General features: G+C 44.8%; 1 protein-coding gene across 6 annotated transcripts; it reads left to right on the top strand.

Moving 5' to 3' along the window:
- Nucleotides 1-316: 316 nt before the first annotated feature.
- On the top strand, nucleotides 317-19,381 carry rad51c (RAD51 paralog C). Of its 6 annotated transcripts, XM_035434011.1 has the most exons (10): nucleotides 317-404; nucleotides 818-982; nucleotides 1,815-2,052; nucleotides 2,509-2,666; nucleotides 6,959-7,092; nucleotides 9,220-9,351; nucleotides 10,208-10,274; nucleotides 12,170-12,230; nucleotides 15,650-15,710; nucleotides 17,399-19,381. In XM_035434011.1, exons 2-10 carry the CDS (start codon nucleotides 865-867, stop codon nucleotides 17,516-17,518), a joined length of 1,089 nt encoding a protein of 362 aa, XP_035289902.1. In that variant the 5' UTR covers nucleotides 317-404; nucleotides 818-864; the 3' UTR covers nucleotides 17,519-19,381. The 6 variants fall into 6 exon arrangements, 4 of the variants coding, with proteins under 4 accessions (XP_035289902.1, XP_035289903.1, XP_035289904.1 ...); XM_035434012.1 differs by lacking the exon at nucleotides 9,220-9,351; XR_004766965.1 differs by lacking the exons at nucleotides 9,220-9,351; nucleotides 12,170-12,230; nucleotides 15,650-15,710; nucleotides 17,399-19,381 and having other exon boundaries at nucleotides 6,964-7,092; nucleotides 10,208-10,247.
- Nucleotides 19,382-19,684: the final 303 nt, after the last annotated feature.

The raw sequence follows: 19,684 nt of genomic DNA on the forward strand, positions 1-19,684 counted from the left end.
GTTTGCGTTATTCAACGGATTCACTGTACTTTGAGTATATACTGAGTACATACGGAAGATCTTTATTTATGGACATTAATGATTGAAGGTTATCCAGATTGTTATTCCACACATTGATCGCATTTATAAATTCGCTTTTACATTTATATAAAATATGCCGCAAAATATTTTTAACTAATTCATTTTTCGTCGTGACACCTTGGAAAGTGGTATGTCCCATGCATGTAAGCAAATTGAATTGTTTTCTGTTGGATGTACCACACGGGGGCGGTATCGGACTGTGAGCTTTTGCAATCACAGAACAGTCACTTCCTCCGGTGAAGATTTGGAGGGATGATCAAAAATGGCTGCTGCGCAGTTCGTCTGCAGTTAGTTCATCCTGTCTATAACGAACAAAATATTCGGTGAGTTTTAGAAAACGCACTGGAATACATTACTTTTCCTGGCTTATGACAGTTCAAGTCCTAACTTTGGCGACACGTTTTTTGCAACGTTTATTTGGTTTACTAATTGAAGAACTAGTTCGCTAAGATAAACAATATTATAACCTAAGCGTTAGTTAAATGGCTTTTTGACACTTGACAGCTGGCTGGACAGTAATGTGTTTTTAAAAAATATAATTCCGCAGCTAGATTAAACCGTAGTTTACATTTTTATTTACCTGCATGCACCGTATTGGTATACAATATAATAATGTTGAAGTTATCCTAAGTTGTGATGGGATGTATGGTGAGGAATTAACCGTTTCAGCTGGCCAACTAGTTAAATTATTCTAGCCAAATAAACTAATATAAAGTACTTTTGTCCTGTGTGCTAGGTAATTAGCTTGGTCGTGGGAGCTGGTGAAGTAACGTTTAACGAAGGATGCAGAGAGCCCTGTCGAGCTTTCCCTTCGCCCCAGCTGTGAAAGTGAGGCTGATCAATGCTGGCTTTCAGTCTGCTGCGGATCTGTGCGACTTCCGACCTCTGCAACTCAGCAAAGGTAACGCAGCTAGCAGTGGCTATAATTACCCCCACCAGGTTTGTGGATGGAAGGAATGTTAAACGGATACTTGACCTTTCTGATAACAATACACGAAAGGCATATTTTGTACTGGTAAGGGGGAAATGACTTCATTTTCTATTGCCAGTGCTAGATGTATTCAAGTGCTGCCATTAAGATAAAAACCCAGTATGCACGCAGGTAACGGGTAGTCTCATTCTCTCGTGAAGGGGAACGGGGGCAATTTCTGAAAGTAAACTGGTGTATGGAGAGGCGGGAGAGCCCAGCAATTGTGAATAAGATATGTGCATGGATTTTTATGTCTTACAAAGCACAAACTACATTTTCCCGTTCATCGAGAATAACAATAAATTACAAGGAAATATGAAATATATTTATATTAGTGGTGACCCAGGAAAAGGATATGTTCAATGGGTAAAATGCTTGGAATATTCAAGAGATCAAAGATAATAATGTGAGGTTTTCTGGTATGCATCTCTTGAAAACTCTCATCCTTTGGTCATTGACACAAGCAGCCATCAGCCAGAGATCAAATTAAATTAAGAGCAGGTCCATTTTATTTGTATAAGGTTTTACAGAATTTACAGAAAGCTGTATGCTATGTCCCCTTTCACTAAAAGCTCTGTGGAGATGCAGTGCTTGGCATCCCTTGGCTTGGATCATCAGCTTCAGGAGGAGAGTATAGCTCCAGGCATAGGCACAGACACACTAGATGGTTTGGATTTTTTCAGTAATACATGTAAACAGGAGCGCTCAGATTTTACCTGGCTTCCTGTCTGAAGAGACGCCGGCTGTGACTGGTGCTTTGCAGAGGCAGGGATCTCCCAGGAGGAGGCGGAAGAGGTCCTGCAGGCCGTGCGGTCCGAGCCCCTCCAGGGGAGGGCAGCGGGGAGCAGGTTAACTGCCCTGGAGCTGCTGGAGAGGGAGCAGACCCTCGGAAGCATAGTCACCTTCTGCTCGGACCTGGACTGTATGCTCGGAGGAGGAGTGCCCGTGGGCAAGACCATGGAGGTCTGCGGGGCACCTGGTGTGGGCAAGACGCAGCTGTGGTAAGACTGGGCTGGGCACTATCTGGGTCAAACAGACCTGGGTCAAATACACGTTTGAAAATGCTTTAACTCTTTAGATGGCAGCACAGTTTGAAAATGCTGCTGCAGATCCTTGAGTATTTTCTACCAAAGAAATGCTATCAACCAAAACAAAAGAAGAATTTTGTTCTGAATGTTGGTGAAAATAGATTTTGGAGCTAATTCTCAGAAAGAGCTGGCATTTTGTTTTGTTGTTGTTGTTGTTTTGTTGCTCTCTGTAGATCCAATGCTATGCATTATAGATTTGAACTGTGTAAGTGGGATGTATAATGGGCAATGCTGGAGACGGGTGGCAATAAAGCAAAGAGTACCATAATGCGATTATGCTTTTGCCCTTATTGGAGGAATCACTTAACCGGGATATTGAATTTAAGCTCCCATGATCCTCTCTCCTGCCTCCTCTTTCCTGTGCTCTAGCATGCAGCTGGCTGTGGATGTCCAGATCCCAGTGTGCTTTGGGGGACTGGGAGGCCAAGTGGCATACATAGACACTGAAGGCAGCTTCTTCGTCCAGCGGGTCGCAGACATGGCTCAGGCCGCCGTAGAGCACTGCAGCCTAATGGCTGAAGACACCGGTAAGAATTAGTAGAGAGAGGATGAAATAACCCACCATTTTGTTTCAAGGTCGTTTTTTCCTTGGGTCTGCTCACAGCAGCAATCCATTATTTCTAGGTAAACGTAAACAATATCATTTCGCCTTTGTTAGGGACACAATCGATGCTGCATTATAACATAACCAGCAGCAGTTCGTAATTCTTTCTTCAGCAGTGGTGAGATTTATGGTTTGCAGAAATAGCGTGCGTTAGGCTGGTATTTTTCCAGGCCGTCGTCAAATTTTGATGCGGAGTCACACTCGGCTCGCTGATTAATTTGGGCTAAGTGCCTTGCGAGAACACGCAGTGTACTTGTTTAGGGCTGCACCCATGAACCTGTGAGCACAAATACATTTTAGAAAACCCTTTTCATAAATTTCATTCAATTCACGAAATAAGCAAATCAACTCGGGGGGGGGGATGCAAGTGTTGAATTGTGTATTCGTACATTGTTTATTCATGGTAAGAGTATGCACATTAGATATTAATTAGACCATGCAGCATCAGTTTAAAAGGATGAGGAGTATAAGAAAGACAAGCTAAGAGAATTTTTAAAAAAAGCTAAGTGAGTTTTTCAAGACAAGACTAAAGCCTTTAAAGTATGAAACCAGCTAATCATAAAATTAGAAAAAGGATAGATTCTCAGTCACAGTAAAATTGTGTTGAGAGAAAGATCGGTGATTAGGTAATGTAGGTTTATATGCTGAAGATGCCTGGAGAAGACAAGGCTTCGTGAAAGTGAAGAGCGTGAGTGGGTGGTGATTTTAGCAGGAAGGAGTAGTAAAACTGTATCTGGAAAGGTTAAAGTCACAGGAACGCGTCCAGGGATAGATGTCTCATGAGCATGAGAAAATTCACGGGGGGGGGGGGGTGAGGGAATCATAACCTGTAGACAGAGAGAAATGAGGAGGATGAAATGACCCGGAGAATTGGCGTGGCCTGGAAGACTGGAGGTGGCTGAACACTAAAGGCTTGCAGAATAGAGATGGTGTTTTTAGCAAAGTGAGTCCCTGCAGGAGACCTTATGAGTACCATCAGCAAGATGTAAGAACAGGCATCAGCACTGCTGGGAATTCTATTATCAACAAAAGGTATAAAGAGCACTTTTTGTGAACATGGTGTCAAAGCAGCAGAGAGATAAAGAGCCGTTAAAAAGAAAAGAGCTGGTCAGAAGGGCGGAGAGAAGGCTCGGTTGCAGGCGGAAGATTCTAGATCCTGATGAGTCAGGTGGTCTGCTACGTCTGGACTGGGAAACATTCACAGATTTCTGTAAATCTGAGATGATATCCAAAACATTAGGGGGAAAAAGGGTTCCTCTTGGAGGGGTAAAATTCTACCTTGAACAATTGTCATCTGAAAAATGTCTAATCAAAAAATAAGTGTCTTCAAGCATTCCTTGTCAGAAGACCAAACATTATATGAAGAACCCCCTTTCAGTCTAGAACCTTTCGTTCACTCTTTCTGGAAGGATGTTCTTTCAGGATTCTTGGGAGGGAGAAAGGATTCTACACAGAAGGCAAGCGGATTCTGCATAGAACCCTGTGTATTCAGCTTCAGCCTCTTTTCACTCTACAGGTTGCTAGTGCAACCGTTTCCAAGCAACATGACATGCTTGGAGGAGAGTGTGATTTACCTGATTACAATCATTGACATTAGCCGTCACTGCAGAGTGACATGAAGGAGAGAGCAGTCAACCCAGCGGCGTCGTCCTCCTTCCTCCATATTTTATACAACAGCACAGTGCTCTTTAGTCCATGAGGGTCGGACAGTGGGGGAAGGGGAGGGGTCCGGTTGTGGAAAGAAGTAGATAACACACAAGCGTGTGGTCACCTGTGGCCATTGATACTAGAAGCTGAATTGAAAAAACCGAAGGTGAATAGCATCATAGACACTGTGCAAGCTAAATCTGACATTGCCATTTTTCTCCCATTTTCTCCCCAATTTAGTCGTTATACCTATTCTCTGTGTGTATCACAGTCGCTAATGCAACGATCAGGATTCATACCCTCACCGGCTTCCCCCCTGCGAACACTGCCAATTGTGTTCGTAGGAACGTCTGACCAAGCCGGAAGTACCGCTGCCGGGGGTTGAACCCGGTTCTGTGCGGTGGTAGGCGAGTGCTTATACCTCTACACTACCCAGACGGTCCACAGCTTGCTGACATTTCTTCTCAAATTAAGGTGAAGGAGAAACTCAATTAGACCAGGACAGATGTTGAATTGTTGATGTTTCTTCGATATGTCCCATCTTGGGTCTGCCTAAGGGGTTTTGTGGTAGAAATGTATTTAAGGCTATTATTTGTTTTGTTCGTGTTACAATAACCAGGTGCACGTTAATGGACATAACACTAAGCCGCATCAACAACCACAACCCAAAAGAAAACCCTGTTGAACAAATAGTGATAGAAAGACGAGCGGACATTTATTCAGACAGACGCAAAAGGGAGTTATCTGTCCTAGATGTAAAACACTATCATTATAAGCACCATGCAGGGTGAGGTCTTACTGGGCACCTGTTGTGCAGGTCCAGAACCCACACCTGAAGTGAGAACAGTCCTCTCCTTGCCAGACTGACCACAAATCCGTTGCAGATGTACCAAAATAGGAATTGGGGGTAATTACTGACTATCCTTTGCAACCTGTGCTCTTTCTCCAGAATAATTTTGTCGGAGCTAAACAGAAGTAGCGTAACCGCAAACAAACAAACAAACGAACAAGCTCGTTGTTAGAAAAGTTGTGAGCAGAGTCATCAGAATAATCAGAATGACACAAGTCGAAGATCGCACATTTGTCGTTTCGCATCTTTTTAATCGCGCTGCTCCACGACCGTCCTCGACGTAACTGTCCGGTTGCTAGGCGATGGTCGATGGCGTCCTCGGCTCCACGCGTCTCCCGAAGACAGTTGCCAGGCAACAGCGCACTTTCTTCTTTCCAGAGATTCTCCGCGACGGGACGGTGTCGTCCCCGTCGCCGCCTGTAGGGGAGACGGAAACAACCACGGCAGCGAGGACACCCAAAGGAACAACAGCGCGGGACGTAAAAATTCTTTATCGTAGAAATTAGTTTCTTTTGAGCTTTTGTTCATAAGGTTGACGAACAAACAGGTGTGCCAGCGTAGGCTGATGGTGGAGTGCCTGGAGCGCAGGCCTGTTTCGGTGGCTGGAGTGGAGCGGTGTCGGACGCATCGAGCGCCTGATTTGTGTGCTTTGGCGTCATTCGGGCTATTCCACTCTCACCGTTATGAAGTGCTCATCCTGTAACAGCTCCCATGGGACCCTTCAGTGCTTAGCGCTGTTTATAGACGGTGCGGATACTTCATCTGCTTTAGTGGATTTTGGCACGCCGCCACTAACCATGTTTTATTTTATTTTATTTTTTTTATCTCCCTCTCTGCCATTCCTCCATTGCTGGAGGGTTATGTTAAGTTCACCTGCTGAGGAAGTCCTGACCTGCCTGGCTTGTGTCTTCTCCAGTCCTTTTGTTGATTCCGCTGCTCCTAAAGCCACTTATTTGTCCCATGTGGTGACTCTGATAGGTCTGAGTCACCCTGCTGACTTGTTTGCCCCTCTAGAGAGGTTATGCACACTTCAGCCACCATGGCTTTCAGATTTGTTAATACAACTGTTTTCTCAGCAAGGCTGTGTGCAATTTTCTATATATACATGGTAAACAAAAATAATTTTCAAATGGTGAAAGGCCAATATAATTATTATACACAGTATATGGGGTTCGAAGGGTTTCTGTGTCTAACCCTTACAGTATAAGATGGTGTTTTTGTGGAACCCTTAGAAGTTAAGAGGACATTAAGGGGTTCTAGGTAGAACCATATGAAAGGTAGAACCTTTACCAAGGGTTCTCCCACAGGGACAGACCACAGAACACTATATGGTTTTAGGTGGAGCCCTTTTGTTAGAGAAGTGAACATTCAAGAGTGTTGAAAACAAAAGGGATTATTAACAGGTGGGAAGACCGTTGTTCAGGTTTCAAATGTATTTCATTTAAAAAATAATGAAATCAAATTGGAAAAGAGTAGAATTGAAATGATGAAACCTTTTAATTTCTGCTTCTGTGTGATCAGTGTTTCTTTCTCTTTGTGTACTGAAATCAGTTATGTAGAAATAATCATTATTTAAAATAAAAAATTGTCGCAGTAACCATGTGTCGTGAATCACAGCGAATCATATGTTGGGAAATGCAAAAATGTTGTTTTTTTTCTGCGTGTTTGCCCGCTCTAGCTTCAGTAGATGACCTTAATGCCTGGAATGTATTTTTCAGAGCAGCGGGAGGCCTTGAAGGAGTTCACCGTGGAAACCATCCTCTCCAACCTCTTCCTCTTCCGTTGTCATGACTACGTGGAGCTGTTGGCTGAGATCTACCTCCTGCCAAACTTCCTGGCACAGCACCCCGAGGTACGAATCCCAGTCTTGGGAGGAAGAACACGCACAGGCCCCAAAATAACAAGACAAACGCAGGATTTACCGCGATGAAAAATCTGCTTCGACAATCTCGACTTTCTCAGATGAAGATAACCTTCAGTTTACGTAAGGGGAGGTCGTCAATATTTTCTGTCCATACCAGAAATCCCTTGATTTTCAACAGGCGAGAAACAATTAGCCATGTGCGGATCTTTGGAGAAAATCCAAGGTGGGGGGTAGGAGGGGGTGTCTGTGCTGTTTCACATGGCAAAGCCATTTTCGGTTTAAATTAGCAGCGAAAAAAGGGTCACCATCTCCTAGTTCGGTCTCCTTGCCTGTTCCCTTATTCTTTCTTCAGCGTGCCACATTGACAGTGTTGCACTCTGAAATGAGCAAATAAATATGTTTTGCTCTCTGCCGAAGGTTCAGATTCCATTCTTGCATATTCCTTGGTGCTCCTTAATATATTTAATATATTTCACATTTAAAATGCATTACAGGACTCTCGGGTAGTGTATGCAGCTGAGCGCTTGTTCTTAGAGAATCGATGTACTTCGTAGTCCAAATCTTTCAAGCTTGGGCTTAAAAATACTTGCATGCAGGCGCTTCCTAGACAACAATGGTAATTTTAGCACCTGAATTTTTTTCTTGGGCAACATGCACAGTGCATGGGCAATTGCTAATAAGTCATGGAACTGTGTGCACATAATATAAGTCTCCACAGCACGCTCGCGTAATGCAGAACATGCAGCATGAAATATATACAGCCGTTTCTGAACTGTCCATAATTCTGGACATTTCAATTCTACCACAGATATGATTGTTGTTATAATGTGGAATTGGAACAGCGTGGCGTCCAATCAGATCAGGAAGCCTGGTGATGGCGTTTCTGCCCGTGATCAGGATGGTTTATGGTCAAGATGCGTAAATCTGTCACGGTGCAAACGGTTCGCGGGCAAGGGCAAACATCTCGGGCAGGCTGTATAATGGCAAGACTGTCTCTGATGCAAACACGTTTAGTGATTGAAAGTCGCAGCGTTTGGGTTGGTAAAGAGAAAATAGATCACAGGAACAATTTTGCAGTGGCAGGATATTTCAGCCTATCAGAATTAGTCTCTTTTTGGTTTTTACCATGTTCATAAGGGGAATTCTTAGCCAATTCGTTATTCTTGCACTTTTACCATGTGAAATCTGCTACAAAGCACTGAAAAGATCCTTATTGCAATTTCCTTATTATATGCAGTGTGTGAGTGCAGGGTCTGCTCTACAAAACCCAGATCCACCACTTGCATTACCTGTTCATGATATGAATTGAATTAGTTTTTTTGATAATACAGTCAACCACTGCAGCTGAATTTTATTACTGAATACAGAGTTGGCATACCAGCCTAAGCCCCTTCTTTTGTGAAAGAAATCAAGCAAACCTTTCTTTGCTTGTGTGAAATTAAAAAAATTATTTTAAAAGGATTATTGCAATTTATGCTGTTATTCAGAAAATCTCCTGTGCTGTAGATGCCTCTGTAACTTCACTGGCTTTGGGACCTCAATGGCTAAATATGCCAATCTTAGCCTTTGTCTATGTATTCATTGTTTTACTTTTCTTTTCAAAATCCAGTCCCAATTTAGAATCCCCCGCTGTATTCATTGGCTGAGTTTGTTTCAGCAATCTGAGGGAAGTTCCAAAAAAAAACAAGCGAGCATACACTCTGTGAAAAACCTTCTGTCTGCTGCTCCTTCTCTTTGCTACACAGTCCACCAGTTGAGTTTGAGCAAACTGCAGCTTACAGTGACTGAAAGTGAGTCACTGGTGCGCAGTGAGGTGAGGTCCCTCCCCTGACTGAATCCCATCCTCCCTGGGCCACACTGTACCATCAATACCCTGCCCTGCAGTTCTGCCAGACACAGACAGGACTAGCATTCAGTACTGTTTTAGGAGCAGAGCCTTAACAGAATGAGCCACCCAGCTGCCCCAAGCCCCTTGTTTCTAACAGCATTAAAATGCAGGAGGCTAAACACACGGTATGACATTGTAAATGAGTGAGTGAATGAATGAATGAATTTCCGCTCGTTTCCGTGGTTTCTGAGTGGTTAACGCGCCGTACCGCCGTCCCCTGACGCCAGGTGCGGCTGGTCGCGATCGACGGCATCGCCGCCCCGTTTCGCCGCGACTTCGAGGACCTGTCCGAGAGGACGCGGCTCCTCAACGGGCTCGCCCAGCGGCTCAACCGGACGGCCTGCCAGAACAGCGCCGCGGTGAGTCCTAATTTAGCCCCCCCTGCGGACGGGGTGTGAACACAAGCAGTCGTGCGCTAACGGAGCCTCCAGCCAGAATGACTAATTAAGTCCTGGGCATTACTGCTTTCTTATCAGTGTACTTTATTGATCCAGCCACTTTCATATCAGAAGGGAACATGAAGTACACTAAGCATTCAGGTGCATTAAAGTAATTGTAGTCCTCTGATGCCAGGAGTTCACTGCTCAACCCAGCCTTTTCTTCTAACAGAAGAGTCTTTTAAAGATCTATAACATATAATGTAATGCGTATGTCATGCCCATTAGCAGGAAGAAATGTTTCCAGCGGGTGTTCTACTGTAGGCACCCTTCAATCAGCATCTGATTAATAGCAGCGGCCATGAGGTGGATTGGTACACATAATGGCACCTGTGTCATTACCATGGAAATAGAATCAGTGGAATAGATCTACCTGTCTATCAAAAGGAACTATAGAAAGTATGCAGTACCTTTGCAAGCCATATCAAAATTGGATCATATTTTATAATCCTTATAATGGTCCCAAAGCCAGCGTTTCCTTATGAAATTGCATAGATGATGCCAAACAAGGAACCGAAATAACTGTTTGTGCTTGCATCATACTGGCATACACACAGCTATAGAATCAATTCTACAGTAAATATACAGAGTCTGATTGGTTGTGAGTTTGCCCATCATTTTTTTTTAGCTGGCTACTAACAGTAGCAGTCAAAGGATGCTTTTCTTGTAGGTGATACTGTACACTAGTTACACTTCCTTTATACAAACCTGTAATTAAAAACATGTAGTAATTACTGAAGAAAACTAATACTATGGCCTCTTCTGTTCCTCTGCCCAGATTGTGCTGACCAATCAGATGACTACAAAAGTTGTGAATGGCCAATCAAAGCTTGTTCCAGCTTTAGGTGAGACGCCAATTAAACGTGTGTACTCTCTTTGCTAAGATTGCGCTACGCTGCTACAAGTTTTACTCAGAATGACTGATGAAGTGACTATCATACAAAATGTGGTCAGCATTATGGTAAGCAAGAGCTTACTCTTCACACTTTAAGCAATGTCAGCGTTGACACCAGAATAATCTTATATGCAGTTTGTGTCTATATTTGAATTAAAGTATAGTTTGTACAGTGCCCTCCAAAATTATTCACACCTTTGGTAAAGATGAGCAAAGAAGGCTGTTTAAGATAAATACTATAGGTAATGAGCTATATTTTATGCTTAATTGTATGTGTAACATTATATTATTCAACATTAATACAGTAGCATTGTTACAGTAAACTAATAATCTTAGAAGGCCACATACAATGAACTCTATAACTTTTTGGTGCCCTGAAATCAGGTAACTGTGTAAAAAGTTCTGCAATTTCTACATGGTGAAACCAAGATGTATAACCTTTAATAAAAGTGCGAATCTGCACTTTAACCACATGTGAATTGTTTGATTAAAAATCTAAAATTGTGGAGTACGCAGCCAAATCAGCAGAAGGGGGGGGGGGGGGATATGTATATTTTTGTCCCAAACATACTGTATTTTCTGAATATCAATCCATGCTCAACTAATATTAATCTCATAACATCAGAAAAATGTGGTGCAAAGCAATGTGAAAAACAAAAATACATTAAAACTGTTGTTAATATGGAAATCCCAAATGGTTTCTTATCTTACTTCAGGCTGCTAAACCTCACAAATCCCAGAATGCATTACTCTACCTTCATTCTTCTGAGGGTTGTGAACAAATTACCAAACCATTTGTTGCTCATTCTCTTCAAAACGGTTTTGGTCTATTCTTTGTATTAAGCTGGTTTCTCTCTCACTGTGTGGAATTTAAATTTATGTTTATTTTAGGCTCTGTTATAGCCTTGAGCTAAAATGTAAGCTTGGATTGTAACCAGTTCTCAATGCATCTTGGGGACTGTAGGCAGACAGGAATTGAACAAGATGGAGTACACTGAATTTCAACAAAAATGTATCTATAGATCAACATTTCCGCAAAAGATAAATGGCTCAGATCTTTCTAGAAAGTAATGTATGTGCATTGAGGGATCGTATATAAATAGAAAAGAAAACAGATTTACTGTGTGGAGTTATAAATCAAGAGTTTGTTCATTACTCATGCATTAGAGAGGGAGGCTGTCATTCTCTAATGTCAGAGCGCAGAAAGAAATGTTTAAAGATATGGAGATTTTTGCTGCGGTGAAAAAGCGATTTTCCTTGCTTTTTAAATATGCATACCTTCTAAACTGAAAGGTAAGAAACAATTACATTTCAGATTTTTGGTGAAGTTTGCCCCTTAATGCTTCTGCACAGACAGCAGCCTCCTGGCCGTCATTAGAATGCATGCGGGCACCAGTAAACCATTTAGCATCTGAATCCATGAATAGAAATGTTGGCAATTTGTGAGGGTTTGATGGGAGCGATGGGGTAAAAACAAGACTAATTTGGAATACACAGAGCTCAATATGGGATTTTCAGTATTTATTTATGGTTAGACTTCAGGAGTGCCTCCGCTTTTGCGGAATATGAAATTATTAATTACACTTGAATAAATTATGCACTATGCAACAACAATGCAATAAGGAGTATTTTTTGTTGTTGTTTTAAGAAAAATATTTGCGCAATTTTCTATTATTAAACAGTATTGTCAGTGCACTTTACCTCTCTTGTATCGAATGTATTGAATAAATCTGAATGTAGATCAACCAAACCGATCTGACATCTCTTAAGGGGCCGCAAGCCAAACTAAGCTTCAGATCTAGATGCCACCAGGGACTCACTGCCTTCGACTGTCTCTGTCCCCAGGTGAAAGCTGGGGTCACGCTGCCACACAGAGGCTCATCCTGCACTGGGAAGGCCAGCAGAGGTAAACGGGCAGTTCCCTTTAACGTCACACATATAGACGTGCACTTTTCAGACGTCCCCTTACTGGGCTAATTGCCGTTCCTGCAATTGTTTCCCTGTCCCCGTGCCCAGAGTACCAACACTGTTCCTTTCTGAGTTCTGGGGGCGGTGGCGGCCACGGCGCTACAGCAGCCCGTGCGGCCATTTTTCTTCGTGTCCCAAAGTTTGATTAAAAAGCGTTCACGGATGCGGGGCTCCGCGCGTTCCTGTCAACTCCGCCACGAAGAGAAATGACGGAAATTACCGGAGGAGAAGTCGTGCGCAGTTTTCGCCTTTCCTTGTTTGTTTTTTTTGGGGGGGGGGGGGGGGGTTTGAGGGGGACGCGAGCGGTCATTCATCAGCGTTTGCCGAATTTGCCCTGACAGTCCGCGTATACAAATGGCCCTGCGTCTCGTGTCTGAGCCAGCCTGCTGCTCCCCTGGTTTAATCAGGAAAGGAGGAACAGCCTTTATTGATAGCGTGTGGGGACAAGTCGACGCGGAGGGCTTGGGCTTCTACCAGGATGGCAGATTTTCACTGTTTTTTTTTTGGCCCTGCATCAGTGACGCAGTCGACTTGAGACCAGGGCTGTCCAGTAAGCATTAAATCTATGGACTACAGTGTAATTAGATGTAATCAGAGGGTGCGTGGGCTTAGTTTTAACTCTGTTGAAGTGACTAAGGACATGGCAGGGGAAATGGGATGGGGATATAAAAGAAATATGGAGGTGAAAAACAGTAGTCTACAAATGAAAAGTCATTTGTGCTTGTTGAGTTGCTGCAGTGCGGCCTGCACCCTGCACCAGGAGCCATGCAGCTGTAGATCTCCACCCATGCAGCTGAAGCATGTGGCCATAGCTCTCCACCCATGCAGCTGAAGCATGTGGCCATAGCTCTCCACCCATGCAGCTGAAGCATGTGGCCATAGCTCTCCACCCATGCAGCTGAAGCATGTAGCCATAGCTCTCCACCCATGCAGCTGAAGCATGTGGCCATAGCTCTCCACCCATGCAGCTGAAGCATGTGGCCATAGCTCTCCACCCATGCAGCTGAAGCATGTGACCATAGCTCTCCACCCATGCAGCTGAAGCATGTGACCATAGATCTCCACCCATGCAGCTGCCATTAAACCATAATAATCTCCTACACAACAGGCAGTGCAGTATTGCTGGAGAACAGGTGTATCTTTCACAACAACCTGGGGGTGCCTGGTGTGTTGTTGGTGGCAATGTGATACTATAGGGACAAGTAAAGACCCCCTTCTGCTCAAAAATGTTTTTTAAATGGCTTGGAAGCACGATTTCCACGATACAGGTTGATTTTTGTGCACCAGAGCCCCATTTTCACATTCTCCCACTGTAGACGGAGGAGTGAAAACGGGCGGTACTGCTGCCTCTGAGGCCAAGGTTTGAGTATCCCTGACCTTAAACCGCCCCACAGTTTTGCCCTGTTACTGTTTTTCCCAGGTCACAGTCAGCTTATAACAGCCCGAGCTAGAGCCTGCATCTGCAGCGAATGCCTCTACTGACTGAGCCACTTTGGAGGCGGATTGGCTGATTAGTAGAAATATTATCTGAAACACAAGTAGTTTATGGTTTTTTCAATATCTGAAAATGAAATTCACATCAACCTGGGAGGTTGACATTACTGAAAATGTTTTTTCCCATTGCACTGTGTTGCATGATACTTTAAATCAGAATATATTTAGGTTGACTACGATGTTTACTGTTGATATGCAACCAAAATACTCTGGCACTGCATATAGAACAAGAAATAACCATAAAACCACCAATTCGTATGTACGATGTGGGAATTGCAATTCTTGCTGGAGAGGCTAGCCTTTTCACCATCTTTGTTTATAAAAGCAAGCCGCATGCACACTTCAGAGAGCAAGGGGGGGTGTTTGGGGGCATTATGTAAATAAATACAATTTTTCCTTTTCACCGCAACACACATGACACATCAGCGCTGATGGCCACTTTCATTTGATTTATCAGACTATTATTGAATTGTCTTTTTGAAGGGAGACCGTCTGAGATTCTCTCCACTGATTATCATGCGCTGAGAAATACTGGTCTCCTGTCCCTTTCAGGCATGGTTTATTTAAATATTTTACCGCTTACATAACTAATATCAACCTGATTCTCGGTGCTTCAGTAGACTGCCATTTGAAACTGTAGATTTTTGGCATAACTGTTCGCGTACCAGTACTTTAGCAACACTGAACAAGGCTCTCGTAGTGTTATTTTTGTCTCTCGTGCTCTCAGGATCATTAAAAAAAAACCAGGCTAAATATGATATTAAAACTGATTTACTTTTTTACCGCACCGGCTCATTAAAAGGCACTTTAGGGTGATTCTGTGAGAAATTATGACCCTGGCGAAGTTGTTCGCATGCCAAGCGTACAGTACATAAATCACCTGTCGAAGGGCCATTGACTTGTGCGGGGTGTGCTCGATTTATCCCGTCGAAAATGTTCAAATACTCAAGTACTCATTATATGTCCGTGTCCAATAACAATTCTCAGGCTATTTCGGATAATGTTTTCAGTCGGGCAACAACTGCGTTCGTCTTTTTACATACGTGAGGCAGGCAGTCACAAAACATAGGAAAACCAGTGCCAGTGCCTGCTACAAATTCGACGTCCTTTTTTCCTGTCCCGAGTAATCTCGGGGTGAGCGAACCGACGCACCGGACAGCGAAACCCCCCGCGCCCGGAGAAGGACGCAGGAAGGGCGCTTAGCGCGGCGGCAGCGGCGGCTGCGCTTGTTCGTGAATGTGCTGTCTAAACACTCCGGCCTTCTCCGGGTGCTGCTGGAGTGAGTCACTCTGCGAAGGAGCCTGTCTGTGTTTTCTACGCCCCCCCCCCCACCCCCCCCGCCTTCGTAATAACTCCTGTCTGACTATCAGTCACTGACTATGGACTGCTGGGGGGGGAGAGGCGATGGGCGGGGGGGGGGGGGGGAGACGATGGGGGGGGCAGGCGATGGGCTGGAGGGGGGGGCTATGAGGCAATGGGCTGGGGAGGGGGGGGAGAGGCGATGGGCTGGGGGGGGGGAGGGGAGGGGAGAGGCGTCGGAGGCTGAAGAGGTCTTCTATAAAAGCTCGAGGTCTCCCCACCGGCAGTTACTGCGCCTCGGCTCTGCAGTTCATCTTCGGCGGATTTGAATTGCGGGAGATTTTCATTCCGCCAACATGCAGCAAATAGACGAGGTCAGGGACGGAGCAAGCTCAAATTGTGTTTGCAATTTGCAATTTTTCTTGCCTCCCCCGCCCCCCACCCCTCCACCACCACCACCACCACCACCACCACCGCCGCCTTATTTCTTGGTCGCTTGTATAAAACAAACAGGAAACACACTGCAGTTCTCACCTGTCTCTCCTCCTCCTCCTCCTCCTCCAGGCTGGCCTCGCTCTGCAAGTCTCCTACCTGCAAAGAGGCCACCGTTCCTTACCAGATCACTGTGAGTATCCTTACCAGATCAGCCCCGAGCCCCTGCCCTTCATCGCTCTTTCGATTTGGCACCGCGGTGCAGTTATCAAGACGCGTTTCCCCAGCATCTCATGGACATCGTAGACTTCGCTATGAATGCAACGGTGGAGGTTTGAGGCAAAGAAAATGCAGAAATGGCTGTGTACACTCGGTTAAGATAATCCCGTAAAGATAGGAATGGCAAATTGGCACGGCAAAGTTTGATTGACAGAGGACAAGCACCATCTGTTATTTGATTGATTGCTACATTGTAAATATAATGATAGATTTTCATAAGACAGGAATGTGGCTCTTGCCTGCCTTCATCAGGTGTGATTTCTCTAAATCTTTGGAACTGTCTTCTCAAGTAGGGCAGGGCATTTGATTTGTGGTTCTTTTTACGACTTCGGGTGAAATTTTCAAGCCACAGCACCACCTTTTTATTCGTAACATTTAGCTACAGTTAATAGGAAGGAAGGTCTCATCAAGTGTTGTATGTTTTGGTAGGTGATGTGTTAATTAGAGCTGCAATTTTTTTTTAATGAGTAGGTTTTTTTTTTTTTTTTTTGGGAATGTTTTTTCAAAAGTCAGAGTCAGTGTTCTAGAACTCCACTGCTTACAATTATCAGTCCTGATTGTTACATCGGCATTAGAATGTTCAAACATTCTAATCACATATTTGTGATCTCACACCTTAAAGGGTTACACCTGCCTCTTTCATAATCTTTCTCCCTGGCAATACTGTGATAATGCTGGAGGACTGAGCGGTATTCCACACCCAGTGGTTATGCAAGCTCATTTGCTACACGTTGCTTTGGGAGCAGTTCTGCTGAGCAAAGCAGGTCTTCGGGTCTTCTGCATTTACAATAGCGTCTTTTTCCCCCATGTCTCCATATACGTCCAGCGTAGCAAAGCTTGACGGTGTGACATGCGTGTTGTTGAAAGCCTGTGCACACCCCAGGGTGAACTTGTGCTAATACGGAGGGGTGGTTGCCTTCTGAGCGGCCCGTGGAAAGCAGGTCATTCAGAATGAAGTGGGTTCCTCTGCAGAAATGTGAGCTGCGATGTGACTTGACTGGGACAAGCTCACACACGCAGACCGTGTCCGTTCCCTCCCCACCCTCCTTCTCTCTCTCTCTCTCTGGTACAGCACGTGGAAATTAACTTCTGCAACAGCAATGTTGTGGTGTGATTTGTGACCGTGTTCGAATCCGTTTTCCAAGCTTGGGAGCCATTGTTTTCCAGGTGTTTTCTCTGAATGTGAGGGATGTGGAGGTTAGCTGTGCTTGCCAGACGCAGAATTGAAAACGATCCATTCGTCTGCATTATGAGCCACTTGGAGAGACTGAGAAGGGGTAAACAACATGGAGCAGCAGGGTTGTGCATGAGATTTGCTTTAGACCCAAGTATGAGGTGCCTTCAGGGACTGTATGGGATGTGTTTTGGTCCATAGGGAATGGGACCAGAGAGTGGCGCCATCAAGGTACAATATGAAAATGACTTTACCTTGACCACCTGCACTATTGGACAGGGATGGGTTCATACCATAAATGCATCCAAGCTGTCTTGTAGCCATTTTGCAAGGGAACTGTCTCACGAGCAGTGTGTTAGAACTTTATTTAAACGGTTCTGCAAAATACCTCGTCGTTTTTTCACGAGACACCCAATTATTTTTTTCAGGGTCACGGCTTGAGGGACGTCGCCCGCCCTTCTCTCCCGACGACCTCGGCGGACCCCTCTGCGGTTACTTTGGGAAACGCACGCAAGCGACCCCGCCTGGAGGAAGAAGGCCCGCCGTGATGTAATAATTGTCACGGGGGTCAAAGGTCATGTCCACCTTGGGAGCTCAGAGTTCGCTCAGGAAGACATTTCACTCCAAGTCAATGATGCTCTAAGCCCAGGTCCAAGTGGTTAGCCACTCAGACAGTGAAAGATTTGCTGGACTTGGTTGCTTTGGGCTAGAGGCTACAGCTCTGTCACCGAGCCATTACACAACCAATTACTGGAACTACGAGAGTTATAAACAACTGCTCAGGTTTCTATGTGAAACCCTGCAAATCTTTGTATGCCAGTGAAGAACAGCGTTTGTATTTTGGCTATGAATTTGTGTCGGCCTGAAGCGAGGCAGTTATTCGAGTTGAAGTGGCCTTGTTTTCGTTGGGGTAAGGATCCGCCGTGGCGTTGCCTTGTGTCGGTGCAGCTGTCCAGCTTTCTCCAGGGCAGTTTCTGCCAGGCTGGCGAGCCGTCCGCCTCTCTGAGAGCGCACAAGGGCACCGAGGCGGTCCGTCACTCCAGTCATTACGAGTCCTGCCGGGGAAAAAAAATGCCACACAATCTCAGGGAAATGTTAAATAATACTTAGTATGCTGCCATGCAGCGCTACCTTTAAAAGCACGTCACTTTCCCGTAACAAATTGCTAAAGGATTCGGTGCCTTTCAAAGGGGGTAGACGTGCGGTGTCTGGATCCCATTATGGACCGGACCCTCTGTCCTCGGCGCTATTGTGACCTGGAAGGGCTTGGATCTCCTTGGTCTTTGAAGGCAGCGTATGCACCCGGATCCTAGTGGATCTGTCCTGGCTGCACCTTCGGCAGTCGTTGGGTTTCGGTTTTGCCAGTAGCTCGCGTTAGCCCTTGACCGCGCGCCCCCCCCGACACCCATTTAGATATGAGTCCATCTCTCTGCCGCACCACAGATATTTCATACCGGCTTCAAACTGCAGTCGCTGAACGAGATGGCTTCTGATGCATCTCTGTAATTAAATTATACACTTAAAAGCTGGCTTCAGTGGTAGCATTGGAGAGTCAGGTAAAATATGAGCACTTGGCCTAATGTTGTCTGGCATGGTATCGGGAAGTACACATGGGGGGGGGGGGGGGGGGGCGCTAGTCACAGTCCAAGACTTTGCCCCCTGAAGACTCGGATGTGAGCGGAGCCAGGAGTTCCACTGTATTTTTAATTTATTTTTCTGTGTTGGACAGACCTTCTCAGCCTGAAGGAGAACACCCGTCAAAATTGATTTGACATGTAGCATCTATGACTCACTTTGTGTTATGATGTATGCTAAGCACCAGAACTGAATTGCACCCAAGATTCTGCCAACGTGTAATGATGACCACCACCAGTCTTTTTCCCTTTTCATTATTTATGTACTGCACCACCCACTACACACACACACACACACACACTCACATGTATACACACACACATACTTACGTATATACACACACACAAACTCATGTATACACACATGGACACACATGCATTCATTCACACACACACACACACACACACGGACACGCATACACACACTCATGCGCATACACAGACACACACACACAGACGTGGACACACACACACACACCGTCCCTCTGATACGACAGATGCACTGGGAATATTGTGCAACTCGTCAAATCCCTCTCTAAGTAGGAGCATACAGTGTGTTTCAAGCAAGAGTGAAAAGTCTGGAAACTTTGAAGCTGCTTGATCACTGAAAGGAAAAACAGTTTATTATTGTTAGATGCAATGTTTTTGCACAGAGGTTTATGAAAGGTGCAAGGGTTTGCATCATTTATTGCTTACACCAAATACACGTTTTGATTTATGGCCTCGTCTTTAACATCCCCGCTTTTTTTTCTTAAATAAAGAATTTGAATTTGTGAAGGGTTTGTTGTCCTAAAATCAATTTTTATGAATAGCACAAAGGTAGAGCCGCAGGAAGTGCTTTGTCACCGCTCGTTGTTCGGTGACAGAAGTGGGTCACCGTGACGGTTCTCATGAATCACGTTCCACGGATCTTGCATCCTTCAACCTTGTTAGTGATTTCGCCTCCCAAGATTCAAAATGGAGTCCTGTTTGCACCAGGGAACCACTGGTGTCACTCATCTTAGGTGAATCTGTCATGCCTCAGTGCTCATTTGTGTCTTTCTCCACTCCCTCAGCCCTTAATGTTATTATTTTTAGCCT

This window comes from Anguilla anguilla, chromosome 9, assembly GCF_013347855.1.
Source record: "Anguilla anguilla isolate fAngAng1 chromosome 9, fAngAng1.pri, whole genome shotgun sequence".
Taxonomy (NCBI): Eukaryota; Metazoa; Chordata; class Actinopteri; order Anguilliformes; family Anguillidae; genus Anguilla; species Anguilla anguilla.

Bases quoted from the DNA above. Each gene is read 5' to 3' on its own strand.
- rad51c (XM_035434011.1), top strand. From the start codon at position 865: ATGCAGAGAGCCCTGTCGAGCTTTCCCTTCGCCCCAGCTGTGAAAGTG. The intron at 983-1,814 runs GTAACGCAGCTA...GGTGCTTTGCAG, and splicing joins ACCTCTGCAACTCAGCAAAG to AGGCAGGGATCTCCCAGGAG. The intron at 12,231-15,649 runs GTAAACGGGCAG...CTCCTCCTCCAG, and splicing joins CACTGGGAAGGCCAGCAGAG to GCTGGCCTCGCTCTGCAAGT.